General features: G+C 41.0%; 1 protein-coding gene across 4 annotated transcripts in view; it reads left to right on the top strand.

The window, feature by feature from the left end:
* Positions 1-13,367, top strand: part of ppp1r16b (protein phosphatase 1, regulatory subunit 16B) — an 82,005-nt gene that overhangs the window by 48,621 nt on the left and 20,017 nt on the right. For all 4 annotated transcript variants that reach the window (XM_068712397.1, XM_068712394.1, XM_068712396.1 and 1 more), the window contains exon 3: positions 2,708-2,778. In XM_068712397.1, coding sequence (XP_068568498.1) covers positions 2,708-2,778 — 71 coding nt within the window. The remainder of the gene's footprint in view (positions 1-2,707; positions 2,779-13,367) is intronic.

Genomic DNA, 13,367 nt, shown 5'->3' with positions numbered 1-13,367 from the left:
TGAACAGTGAACCAGCAGCTCTGTTTGTCCAGTGTCCTTGGTTTTAAGATGTCTCTGCTGCTGAGCTCCTGCGTACATGGTTGTGATAATACAAAATAACTGATCTGGCAAAGATCATAGTTAGATGTTGCAACAGAGATGCTTGTCAGAAGCCTAATTGAGGTCTTAATAGCTGCAGGATTCAGGAAGTGGGATAATGGAGTTAGACTGGTGATCTCTGTACTTCCATCAATCTACTTTACTGTTGAAAAAGCACTCCCTCTGCCACGTTTTGTGGATTGCAATGTGTTTCCGTAACGACCAGCTGCCATTATCGGCAAACAGCAGTAACATTTAACTCTCACTTAGGGGAAACTCCTGCAACACGCAGCCAGCAGGCATTAATACTGACCGGTCTGATGGTCAATTTTTATTCATATACATCTTGTTGTCATCGCCTCCCTGCCTCGTTTTTATGAGCTGTCATAAAAACTCAGTTCATACAACTGGCACTCCTCTAGAGCTCGAACTGTTTCCAACTTCAAGATCTCTGGTGAAGTGAAGTAAATTATCTCCCAAAGTACCTGCTCATCTGCCATTTACGTTCTCACACAGAAGGTGCTTGCTTTCTGACAATGGTGCATTATTTAGTGTGTGTGCTGGATGTAGAGAAAGCAGAAAGCTCTATGAATGGATAATACGATAATGTATAGTGTAACACTATACTTGATTGTGCATGGCCCAGCACAGTTTGTATTGTAAACGAGGGCTCACTTTAACTTTGAGTTACTCACTAAAGTCTCTATTCAGCGTCGCCTTACTGTCCATCTGACAGAATCAGCCGTGGCAGAACACTAAATGAATCAATTCAGCAGGCTGTGTAATGGCTCGTGTTTCATTTGTGCTTCATGGCCGCAACCGCGACCTGAAGAGGTTTTTCTTATTTGTGACACACATTTTGTGGGTTTGGCTCTTAGCGCTGTCAAAACTCTCAATACTTTCTCTGAACGCATCCTGTGTGTAGAGACAGACGCAGGCTGAAGCTGCTTTCACCACGCAGCAGGGCTGCAACCAACGGTTATTTTCATTACTCGTTAATCTGCTGATTATTTTCTTGATTAATTGGTTAATTATTTGGTTTATATAATAATGAAAACTACAATAATAATAATAATACTTTAATTTTATATAGTGCTTTTCTAAGTACCCAAAGACGCTTTACATAGGGCAGAGACAAACAGAACAAGCAAACCAAAACAAACAAACAAACAAAACATTAAGACAATAATGTTAGTATTAACAATACTCCATAAACCCAAAGCGACATCTTTAAATTGTTGTTTTGTTCAGTCAACAGTCCAAAACACAAAGATATTCCGTTTGTATTTAGCGAAATTCCTCGCAAATGATACGCTTGAATTGTGTAATGTTAAAAACGAATAGTTGATGATCAAAATTGATCAGTCGATGGACTGATCCAGGGGTATTTAATTAAAATTCAGCTGCTAAAATGTCCTCCCAACAAAGGTCCGAACCTCATAATACGAGCCATACGTCAAATACAATCAACAATGTGCATTTCCGTATCATTTCATTAATATTGTCTGTTTTTTAAGTAGGATACTGTTAACATACAGACATTATACATTCATGTCTGTACTGTACTGTCTTTATCCAGCCTCTACTTTGTGTATGTGTGTGTACAGCCCTTTGACTTTGTGTTTTTGTACTTCAACATGTGGTATATCTACTTCATGTTTATGTGACTGTCTGAGGGACAGATGTGATAATTATCATCCCAAATCTCTCTCATCTCTCTTTCAGTGTCACAACCTGATTCATCCACTCGCTCTGTTGGTTTTTTGTCGTTGCTTTTTTTGTCTCTGTGAGACAAAGGCAGATGGTAGCGCTGCCAAAAACGGGGGATAATATTGGCGTGGAGAGGAGCCCTTTGTGCCACCGCCACTTCCTGCTCAGGCCAGCAGGTTTAGCGGTCTTAGCAGTCAGGCAGCTGTCCAGTGTGCAGACTGTGATCGCTGATATATTTTGAATTAGGGTCTGGGCAGAGAGTTTATCTGTTGGGACTATGAGGCAGACAAACAGTGTAATCCCAAGCATCATTACATCATCCTCCACCACCCTCCCCTCGCCGTCGCCCAACATTCGTCCATATTTCCAAGGTCAGTTGGGTAACATCCGGGCAGGGCTGATAATTTGAGAGATTGAAGTTCCTGCAGGGATGCATCAAAATGATGCGGTGAGATTAATGGATTGCAGATTGATTGGCGATGTCATTGGGTAACAAAAGGTTAAAGGTTCACCTGCTGGCTGCTGGAGCAATCGAGAATGATGTTTTATTTTCCCGTACAACGTATTCTTTCTGAGATATTGTTTTTAACTGAATGGCCACATGCATAACGATGCAACACAGGTGTCTCTTAACTCGCAACTTGAATATTTTTCTATTCTTAGCTACAAAATATTGTTTAACTGCAGGTGAAGCATGCATGTTAGTGAGCCCTCTAAATCTGGTTCAGTTGTGTAAAAGGAAATGCAGTTATTCAAGCCTACTGAAGGAAATCCTGTATTCGAAATATACAGGATATATATATCTATATATATAATATATATATATTTTTTTTTATTTTCCCGTATAATATATATATATTTTCCCGTCATTTTATACTTCCACCGTCACTTATGTGTTTCTCCACGTCTTTTCCAACAGTACGCTACCTGCTGAAGAACAATGTGAGTCCGGACCTCTGCAATGAAGACGGCCTCACCGCTCTGCATCAGGTAAGAGTCTCTCTCTCTCTCTCTCTCTCTCTCTCTCTCTCTCAAGTCGAGACAGATGGACGCCCACCCAGAGCCTCGTTCTGCCTCAGGTTTCTACCCTTTAAAGGGTTTCTTTTTTTTCTTGCCACCCAGTGCTTGCTCATAAGGGAATGTTGGGTCTCTGTAAATTATACAGTACAGTCTAGACCTGCTGTATGTTAAAAGTGTCTCAAGATTATTTAATTTAAATGATTTCAAAATATAAATCAAACTGAAAATAAAAGCTCACCACGAGCAAACCAGCAGGGACTTTTATTGTGAAGCCGCCAAGGCATATCCTATCTATTTGCAGGGGAGGTAATGGAGCTTTTTTTGGCAGTGCTGTTCTTCGATAAAAATCTAATTAAATATTGCAGGGAAGAACAGTAGAATAAAAAACAGTTAGATCAAGAGCTATGGGTCGACAGGGTGTTGTGCAGACAAGCACATGTCCATCAAAATAAACATGGTCTACACCTTCATTGTGATGAATTGCTGTAAATTTACGGTAGATTTAAAACAGTATCTTAAAGTATTTTATAATAACTGTAACATACAGTTAAATGTTCATCCTTGCATCTAAATTAACAGTTAATGCCGTCAATTAACCATAACAGCAGATTACTGTAATTTATCAGCATGATACAGTATTTTTTGTGGCTGAAATACAAGTTCAGTGAGTCACAATCCATCTACATCGTACTGTCTGTAGTAGGTTAATGTCTCTCTCTCTCTCTCTCTCTCTACCTGTTTGTCTCTTTCTTACTGTTCGACTATTTCTCTGAAACTGTGGCACTGATGGAATCTCATCTCAAACCCAAAAATGAGAAATTGTTTTAAGTGGTTAGATAGATTGATAGTCGTCTGGTAACATGATAGTTGTCGACTAATTAACGGTTTGGCGGTTCGATCCTTGGCCTCTTGTGTTCTTACTTCAAAGTGTCCTTGAGCAAGACAGTCAACCCTAATGTGCGCCTAATGATTAGACCAACTTCCTCTATAAATGATTATGCAACCCTCTCTCCTCCCATTTGCAGTCTCTGCCTCTGCACTGTCAAATAAAGGGCGAAAATGCCCAAAAGATAATCTTTAAAAATAGAACAAATGATTGTTATGTGATGAATCGGACATTGGCATTTGAAATGAAACTTTCTATATTATTGCAAGAATTACAGAAAACCCTTTTCAGTGAAGCTGTCAGAGTGTTGTACTTTAACTTATACTTTGATTCAGGCTTTTCATATACTTATAATATAGATATATATTAGTAAACCACAGCCACTTATTGGGAGTCATAAAGTGACTGGAGCATATGCTGGCTTCCCGTGGGTAAGAGGAAGTAAACGTAATGCAGTCTGTAATGTTTGGGAAACCTTGTGCATGATGCATCCTCTTAAATAATTCCTTGTTTTGCTCCTGTGGAGCAACATTGTGACTGCTCTTTTTAAAACTTGTATTAATCGAATCTAACGTTTCCATTACCATCTCAGTCTTGTTGAAATATAATTAAATAATTTCCTGGTGTGATTAGTTTGTAGTTGTATCAATTAAAGTGCCTTGTGCAGAATAGTGTTGAGGGTTTTTGACACTGAAAAAATAGATTTTTAATAGTGAGGAAATGAGTTCAGTATTGGGGAAATTAGTCCATTTTGATGCAGGAAATGGATATAGGAGATCATTTTCCATGGCTAATTAGAGCTATTACTGGCATGATAATCAAAGCTTCCCCCTCATCCAAATCAATGCTCCCAGTCACTTTCAATCACAACTGCTCAGTTGTCTGTGTAAATAATAAATCATTACATGTCTCATTTAGTCACAAGTCTTTTTATTTGAAATAGTTTTCCTTCATTCCTCTGACTTGAAGCCATTTCCTGTCACCACAGTACAAGAGCCCGCCTGCTTTTTCAGGGTACAAACACTCCAGATAGGGTGAAACAACAAAGTACAACCATCAAATCAAATCCTGGTTTCACAAAGGTAGTCTTTGACTTTGGCTTAGCTCAGACTAATACTCAGACTGCTTCGCAATGAATTCTGGATAATAGAGACATTTGTCAACGTGCCCGACGGATGCAACTGCATCAAACTGCACCGCTCTCTTTACTCCAGCTGAACACGTTTTTCTTCTGGAAGATTCCAACAGTGCACATGGACATTTTACTGTTAAAATTCAGCAAAGAGTGTTCCAGTAATACAAAGTCTCAGTGCAGTGCCGAGCAGCAGCAGGGCTGAGATACTGTGTCTTCTTAATGTGGCAGCACCGGCAGTACTTCTGCTAACTCGTCAGTCAGGCTCAGCATAGTTTCCTTGGACAAATGAACGGCTGTATATCTCAAATAGGTAACTCTCTGAAAACCCTTTCTCTTCTCAATACTTGTTCCACTGAAATGTTGCTAAACCTAAAATTATGAGCTGTTTGACTCTTTTTTTTGTCATTTGGTGCCACCGGTCAGCAGACGTATTGTTAACATGGAGACATGGCTCTTAGTTCTGAGTTATGATGGAATCTAAGAGCAAAAAAGAAGACCGGCCTAAACATTGCAGACCAGTCTAAAAATATCTTTGTGAAACCAGCCCTGCACTTTATCACATCCTTGAGTCGAACTTAAGAACACATTCTTCTGGTCACACAGCCAGACCTAGACAAACTTCATGCCAGATTACAGCGAATATGCGTTAGCATGCTCAACTTATTTCCGTTCAAATTCTCTACAAAGGTAGTTGCAATGTCAACTCTCTCGTTTTAACACAACTCTCTCGCTTTAACACAACTCTCTCGCCGTTGCTGTTGTAGCAAATAGCAGTCGGCTATTCCAGCTCCAGCGTTTTCATTTGCCCTCGCATTCTTCTCGTTTGGGATATTAAAAGAAGATGAGTCGGCTTTTTTTTGAGCAGGTGTTTGAGATGTTGGAATGAATCAGTTGTGCTGCTGCTTTTAGTTGCTACAAACTTTACTTCGAACAGTGTTTTGGGAACGAACTCTTCACTTTTCTAAGTGCGTGCATTACGGATGTCGTGAGGATATTTTATTTGTGTTTGAAGAAAACTCTCGGTTCCATTTATGATGAACTTCCACATGAGGTCAGTGAAGCAGCTTAACCCAGGTTAAAGTGAAAATCATTCAATTTCATTTTTAAAAATATTCCTAAAGCATGAATTCGAATTAATTGAAAAAATCGATTTGTCGACTCTGTCTCCTCTCCTCTCCTCTCCTCTCCTCTCCTCTCCTCTCCTCTCCTCTCCTCTCATCCCATCCCCTCTCCTCCCTTCTCCACTCCTCTCTCTACAGTCGTACACCTCTGACAATTTATGTCCTCTCTCTCCGCTCTGCTTCAGCTAAAACAGCCGCCTCTCTTTCCCTCTCGGCTGCTCAAAGCCTAATACTCTGGCTCCTGCTGGGAGGCAGCGAAATGAACAAGGGGGAAGAGAAAATTGAAGTCCATCAGTCACCACTGGTGTGGCTGGTGTTTTTAAACGCTGTGGGACGTTCGCTGCCAAGAGGTCGGATTGACCTTTCAGCTGTGAATGTGTGTGTACCCGCTGATCTATTTGGAAGGTCCAACCTGCACACTGTCTTCAAGATGAGACCTTTTCACTCCTGCTGCAATTTGACAAATATAGCCATTCACACGCAGGCAAGACACAATACAGACAGAAACGCACATGGGGGGAAATTCATCCATGCGCACGCATGCACACACACACGCACACACACACACACACACACACACACGTCATACAGCAGAGGGTGAGATAAATGAAGGGAAGTGGTAGTGATGTTTCTCTAAATGAGATGTCTTACCGATCTAGAGTTGGTCTCACCTCACTGATGGGAGACATTAATCCATAGATGGCTTTCGGGGGAACTGTATGTGCCAGATTACACACCCACACTAACACACCTAGTGTATATACACACTTCAATATTTACTATGTCAGCCCTTGAGACAAACTGAATGTTTCATATGCTTCAGTTCTGATAGAGAACATATGATTTTCTCCAGTTTGCTGGCTGGATCACAATGGGATGATGTGAATGAGTGTAATAGTTAAACGCTGTTTAATAGATTGATACTTGAATCAAGTCATGCGATGGGTTTTCCATTATTTTTTGTTTCTGCTGCTCCCAACTGAGTTCTTTGGCGGCCATCTGCTCCTTCAAGGCAGCATTTTCTGACGCCAGCTGGTTTTCTGGTTTTTGAGAGTCCAGTTGAGCTGTTCTCGTGTCCTGCACCTCTTCAGCTTGGCTGTCCTGGTTTGGACTTTGACTAAGAGAGCTGATAACTTCCTCCATCTCCTTCTCTCTGATTTTCTTGTCCCCCTGTGCTTTTTTCCTCATCTCTCTCTCTCTCTGACTTGAGAGCCTTGATTATTTTTAGTTTCGATGATAAGTGTAACGTTACCTCGGCTCCTCTGTTGATCTCCACATGGCTGTGCTCAGAAGGATGAACTGAAGCTGATGTGTCCAAATTCACATTCAGGAGCAGTCGGTCACGTCTTGTCACTCAAAAATTACTTTTAGGCAATAAGCAGTTTGAATAATAGAAATATTGTATCGACATAATGGACACGTTAACCTACTACAGACAGTACGATGTAGATGGATTGTGACTCACTGAACTTGTATAGAGAAGTGTATTTCCACCACAAAAAATACTGTATCATGCTGATAAATTACAGTAATCTGCTGTTATGTTAATTGACGGCATTAACTGTTAATTTAGATGCGAGGATGAACATTTAACTGTATGTTACAGTTATTATGAAATACTGTAAGATACTGTTTTAAATCCAAATTTACAGCAATTCATCACAATGAAGGTGTAGACCATGTTTATTTTGATGGACATGTGCTTGTCTGCACAACACCCTGTCGACCCATAGCTCTTGATCTAACTGTTTTTCATTCTACTGTTCTTCCTTGCAATATTTAATTAGATTTTTATCGAAGAACAGCACTGCCAAAAAAAGCTCCATTACCTCCCCTGCAAATAGATAGGATATGCCTTGGCGGCTTCACAATAAAAGTCCCTGCTGGTTTGCTCGTGGTGAGCTTTTATTTTCAGTTTGATTTATATTTTGAAATCATTTAAATTAAATAATCTTGAGACACTTTTAACATACAGCAGGTCTAGACTGTACTGTATAATTTACAGAGACCCAACATTCCCTTATGAGCAAGCACTGGGTGGCAAGAAAAAAAAGAAACCCTTTAAAGGGTAGAAACCTGAGGCAGAACGAGGCTCTGGGTGGGCGTCCATCTGTCTCGACTTGATTGTTTTAGAGAGAGAGAGAGAGAGAGAGAGAGAGAGAGAGAGAGAGAGAGAGAGGGAGTAAGAGGGAGAGACACAGCAACAACAATAATATCACAAAAGCTATAATAGGACTAATACAAAATAATAGTAGCAGTGAATATAATAGAAGAATAATGATAGTAATAGCAGAAATTACAATAGAAATAGGACTACTGCTATAATAATAGCAGCAGTGGATATAATAGAATGCTAGTAGCAGTAAAGTTTGAATGTGAAGCAGCAGGAAATGTTTGGTTTATATGAGCAGTAACTCAGTTCAAATACAGCTCAGATATGGTTGAAAGTAAAACATGACTATTTGAAAGTACGAGCAGGAGCGTAGGTGTGAAAGTTATCTCCAAAGCACAGCTATCCAGGTACAAGCTGCAACCAGCACTTTTTTCTCTAACAACCAGCACAGAAACACCTGTTGAGCCGTTCAAACATGACTTTGCTTTGAGGGAGATGACGTGATGACCCTGGTTGGCTTTGCTACGGAGCACAGTCACACCAGAGTGAGTCAGCAGGGCTATCCTCTGCTGTGAGGCCCGATGTGGGCTGATTCATGACTCTGGGAGATTCAAACAGGCTGCACCGTATATAGTAGGAGAGTTTAAGCTTCCTTGATCCTCACCTGTATCGGTAATAACACTCGTAACCAGCGCCTCATTCGTTTTATTCAACACTGTTATTTTTTTTGGTCTGAACAACCTTCGAGGTGGAGGGGAGATGGTATCCTGGCCAGCCGATGCTTTCAAACACACCTGACCCATGTTGTCCCACCTCTGGTTGAGTCACCGCTGTTATCTGAGCTGAGGTCTTGTGTTTTACTTCAGGCACGATGACCCAGAACATCAACAGACTGCCGGAGTCTCATTTAGAAAAACATTTTACTTCAGTGATTCAGCCACTCAAATATTTATGCGGCGATGATGGAGACGGGCAGAGAGTGAGGCGGGCTTTTAACTTGTGCTCTAATGATGCAAGATTTGAGATGTGAAGTTATCAGACTGCATTCCTGTGTGGTCCCAGACTTTTTATCAGTCATTCAGCTCTTCGTCACTTCAGACTTTGAGGACCTTAAACTCTACCAGCCTTTCAGCACCATGTTCTTGTACGCAGCACCCCAGATTCAGTAATAACCCTTTATTTAGTCTCCTGGAATTTATTGTTGTTATTGTGTTTTCAATTATTTTTCAGACGTGATTTAAGTGTCCCATGAGACCATAGATAAAGGAGAGTGACCGAAAAAGTCAGTTAATGACATGCAACAGTGGTTTAAGCTAAAACCGAGCCCAGAAATCATCCAGTGTACTCCGGATGTCCCACCTGCTTATCACGGCCCGGATTCATTTAATTTAGCCCTTTCTGTCTAATTCTCAACACTCCTGCTCACAGACTCCCTTCCCTACTCCCTACTTTTCCTTTTTATCCTTTAACCTCCTGTTGTCTCAGCCAGCTGGTCCTGGTCATGCTCATTTAACCTCTCAGTTTTTCAGTTTCAGGACAAAATTGTCAATCGCAGCGTTATTTCCTCGTCGTTTTGCTCCTCAACCCAGACCCCAGTCCTGTCAGCCCACTGAAGGATCCCAGCAAGACTGTTGCTGTTGTTTTCCCAGCCACATAATCCGAGCCTTTGTCAGAGCCACACTCCCATCCTTGTGTGAATACTTTTCATGAAAGGCACATTATATTTCTTTGTTGGCAAGAGAAGACGGGTGGGATCTACGTGGGAAGGCTGGGAGTTTAGTTTCGAGGCTAGTTAGCTTGTCAGTGTGCGTATGTATGTTTGTTTTTGAGGGAAAAGCTAAGAGATTAATTTAGTCCGCTAGCAGGTGGGCTGAAGTATGTGGGTTTATTCAGAAGGAGGTTAGGAGATTAGCCTAGTTGTTGGCTGGTGTGTAGGTTGCAGTCTCTTGATGACATCTGTCACGCTGCTGCTGCCGGATGGAGACATAGACGCTAATCCATCAGTGTAGTGGATGTCTTTGACGTGCTTTTATGTCGCTTAAGAGTCTTGTTCTTGTCAGTTTTGTGAGGCTGCTCAATGCTAATTCACCCTGAATTACATCTCCAGGCTTGATAATTACCAGAATCAAGACAGAAAATGAAATCCATAACTTGCTTTCTGAATGACCATTTTGGTGTAACAAGAGGAAGAATTTAATGCCTTCAGACACACACACTGATACACACTTGGTCAAATAGGAAATTTGTGACTCATGCTCGCCCGTCTTTTCCTTTAAATGTGTTGTGCCTTTAGACATCAGTGACACCGGAAGTAGTTGACACAAATAAACCAGTACAACTTCTGCTTTTGGGAGCTTTAGAGGAAGATCTTACTGACGGTTTCCTCAGCTGAGCATCACTGACAGTAGCGGCCACCTGAATTTATAGCTGTGACTTTTATGCACACAAACCTTTCACATCAAGTGTGGCGCAGATTGACTCAGAAAAGATTCCGAAACCTCGAAGTGAACTTCCTCCTGTGTTCTGTGACTGGGACCAGGATCTTCATACTGGAGTCTTCACGTCTTTCTTCTTTTCTTTTTTTTCATGCTGACTGATGGCTTTTAGCATCATGTAGCTATTTTTTTTGCTATACTGTCTGACTCAGTAGTGTCAGTTAGTATCTAAAGCAAAAGGAAGTGGTCATACCAGACCAAGTAAGGCTGTCACAGGAAAAAACCCTGTCGAGCAAAGCGTTCTTGCTTCCATTTTTTTGTCCTATCTTCTTTCAAAGGTTACTTTTCTTCACATCAATTAAAGAAAAATGCCGATTTAAAGAGTAATTATTATTAAGTTTTTATCAAGCTCTTTAGCTTTATCTCATTCACGCTTCACTAATTCTTCCGTCTGAAACTATAAATCTTCCTGCCTGGAAATGTCTGATTTGGTTGCTTGTTTTTCCAACCAGTGAAGCAGCTGTCAGCACCAGACCTATTTTGAAATGTGAGACATGGGCAGTGATTTAGAGGTGTGTAACCAGGCCATGTAATGCCCAGGTGCAATTTTCTCTTGTTTTCTACTTGTGACACAAATCCTGACACTAAAATGATCCTCAAGTCAGACTTCCTTTCTTTCGGACACATCACCTTCATAAATAGTAGCTCTGTAGCTGAATATGGATCGTCTTTCAGTGGTCAGTTAGATTTTAACGCAACTCTAAATAATGAAAAAACAGGCTGAGGAAAAAAAATGCATAACAATTCTCACGTGAAAAAGAGTATAAAAGGCCGTAAATGTGCTATCATTACAATATTCTTTCCACCGTGACGAAAACGCCGTCACAGGATGCGTTTGTCAACCAGTAGTGTTTCCAGTCTAGTGTTTCCAGTCAGTCAGCCTGTGTGTTGTCTACGCATCTTTTTCACCTCTTATTTGCCTTCCTGCTATCTGTCCTCTGCATCTGTGAAGTAATTTCATTTCCTCTCTTGTGTTGTATATTAATTTATGTACCCCCCCCCCCCCCCCCCCCCCCCCCCCCCCCCCCCCACACACACACACACACACACACACACACACACACGTCAGAGCCGCCTTATCTGCGTAGCCTTGGCAGTCATTGCTACAAAACTACAGCAAATACACACAACTCATTTTCCACTCACGTCAAGGTGGTCTTTTTTTTTATTTATTGTTGTTTAAGCACTCAGATTAAGATTTGTTTTTTCAGGCGGCAGGCAGGCAGAGACAGAGATGGAGCACAGGTGACTGAGAAGACAGATTGAGGTTTTGTTTTTAAACCAGCAGGGATGTACGTAGTACCAAAGGTGACGCTCTCAGCCATTAAATCATCCCGCAGTCACATCTGCTCGCCTTGTCACACAATAACAGCTTCTGTGTTCAGTTCTTCCTGTCTGGATTACACTAACCACTCCACGCTCATTACTACTAGGACATTTATTGTCAGAAAAGTCGCATCTAATATGTACTAGCATATTTAACGGCTGTGTTATGTGCGGAAAACAAGGTAATTCCTTTTCTGCTCATTCATTTTCTGTTACTGGTGCTGTTAGCCTGTTGACGTCAATAGGATGCTGATTGAAAGAATCTGCTGCTGTTGTTTGCCTTTTCAAAACTGACTTTTGTATATCTTCTAATCTGCTTCCCCTTATCTTTGGTGACATGTCCACCCTGTTATTTCAGGTACAATCAACGTTTGTACCTCTGTAGCTGTCTTACTGTGAGTTGCTCTCGCTCTTTCTCTCAGATACTAGAAACCTCTAGAGATTGCACTTCAGCTCATCCTCTATGTAAATCCATAAAAAAGAAAAAACAGCCTCCTCTGCGCACCTCAGCTTCTCAAGGTTTCCATGGTGAGCTTGTGCAGTGTGGTGAAATACTTAAAGACGTAGTGTAAGAGGGAAGGAATGTACTTTTAAGGAAACAAAGTAGGGGTGGCAATCACCAGAGGCCCCACAATACGACAGCGTCACGATACCAAGCCACAATATGATCTTATTGTGATTTCTTAACATATTCACAGCATAACGTCACCACTAACGCTATATAAAAACTAGAGCACTTAGCATCAGTGTTTGTACTGCTCAATAACACCACAGCCTGCATGTCCACTAGCTCGCAGTGGTGTACTGGCCATCTGGGATACATAAAAGTACAACATTTCTACTTGCATCGCCTTCTTTGTGTACGTAAGAAACCCGAAGATGCGGAATGATGAGCTTAGAATAAGATGGAGACTCCACCAATTTCCCCCAGAATTGTCTATTTTTTCTACAAAAACTTTATTAATTCCCAAAGGGAAAATTAAAGATAAGGCATCCACATTGGCTGCAGACTGAACCAGGTCCCGTTAGATCTTCAGTCTAATACTGCGCTTTTTCAGGCATTTCAAAAAGGACTCTGTCCTTCTATAATTACAGAAACCTTCCAGAGGCTCTAATTTTTGCATTGAAGGAATCATTTGGCGGCTGACTTAAGTGGTTTATAAGATGGATGGGTTTATTTGGTTCTTTTCTTTTGGTTTTCTCCATTTTGTTTGTTTGTCACCAACTGTTTTTTCCCCATTTTCCTCACTTTGTTTAAATCTTTCAGAGGGTTGAATCATAACGGGATTAACAGCAGTCAGCAGATTGAGCATTTCATTGCGACAGATGACTCATTTTCATTTCAAAGCACAGAGTCGAGAACTGACAACACTCCAGTGGCTTCACACAGAAGTGAATATGCTCTAAGGTAAAAAAAACAAAAACAAAACACGCAGCTGTTTCTGGAAACAAAGAAGGATTTTTATGACATTTTTTCTTTGAT

Source organism: Cebidichthys violaceus, unplaced genomic scaffold, assembly GCF_023349555.1.
Source record: "Cebidichthys violaceus isolate CVI_PGR_0920_01 unplaced genomic scaffold, fCebVio1.0.p SCAF_17, whole genome shotgun sequence".
Classification (NCBI taxonomy): Eukaryota; Metazoa; Chordata; class Actinopteri; order Perciformes; family Stichaeidae; genus Cebidichthys; species Cebidichthys violaceus.
The sequence above is the reverse complement of the archived record's forward strand: the minus strand, read 5'-3'. Positions and strand labels throughout refer to the sequence as shown.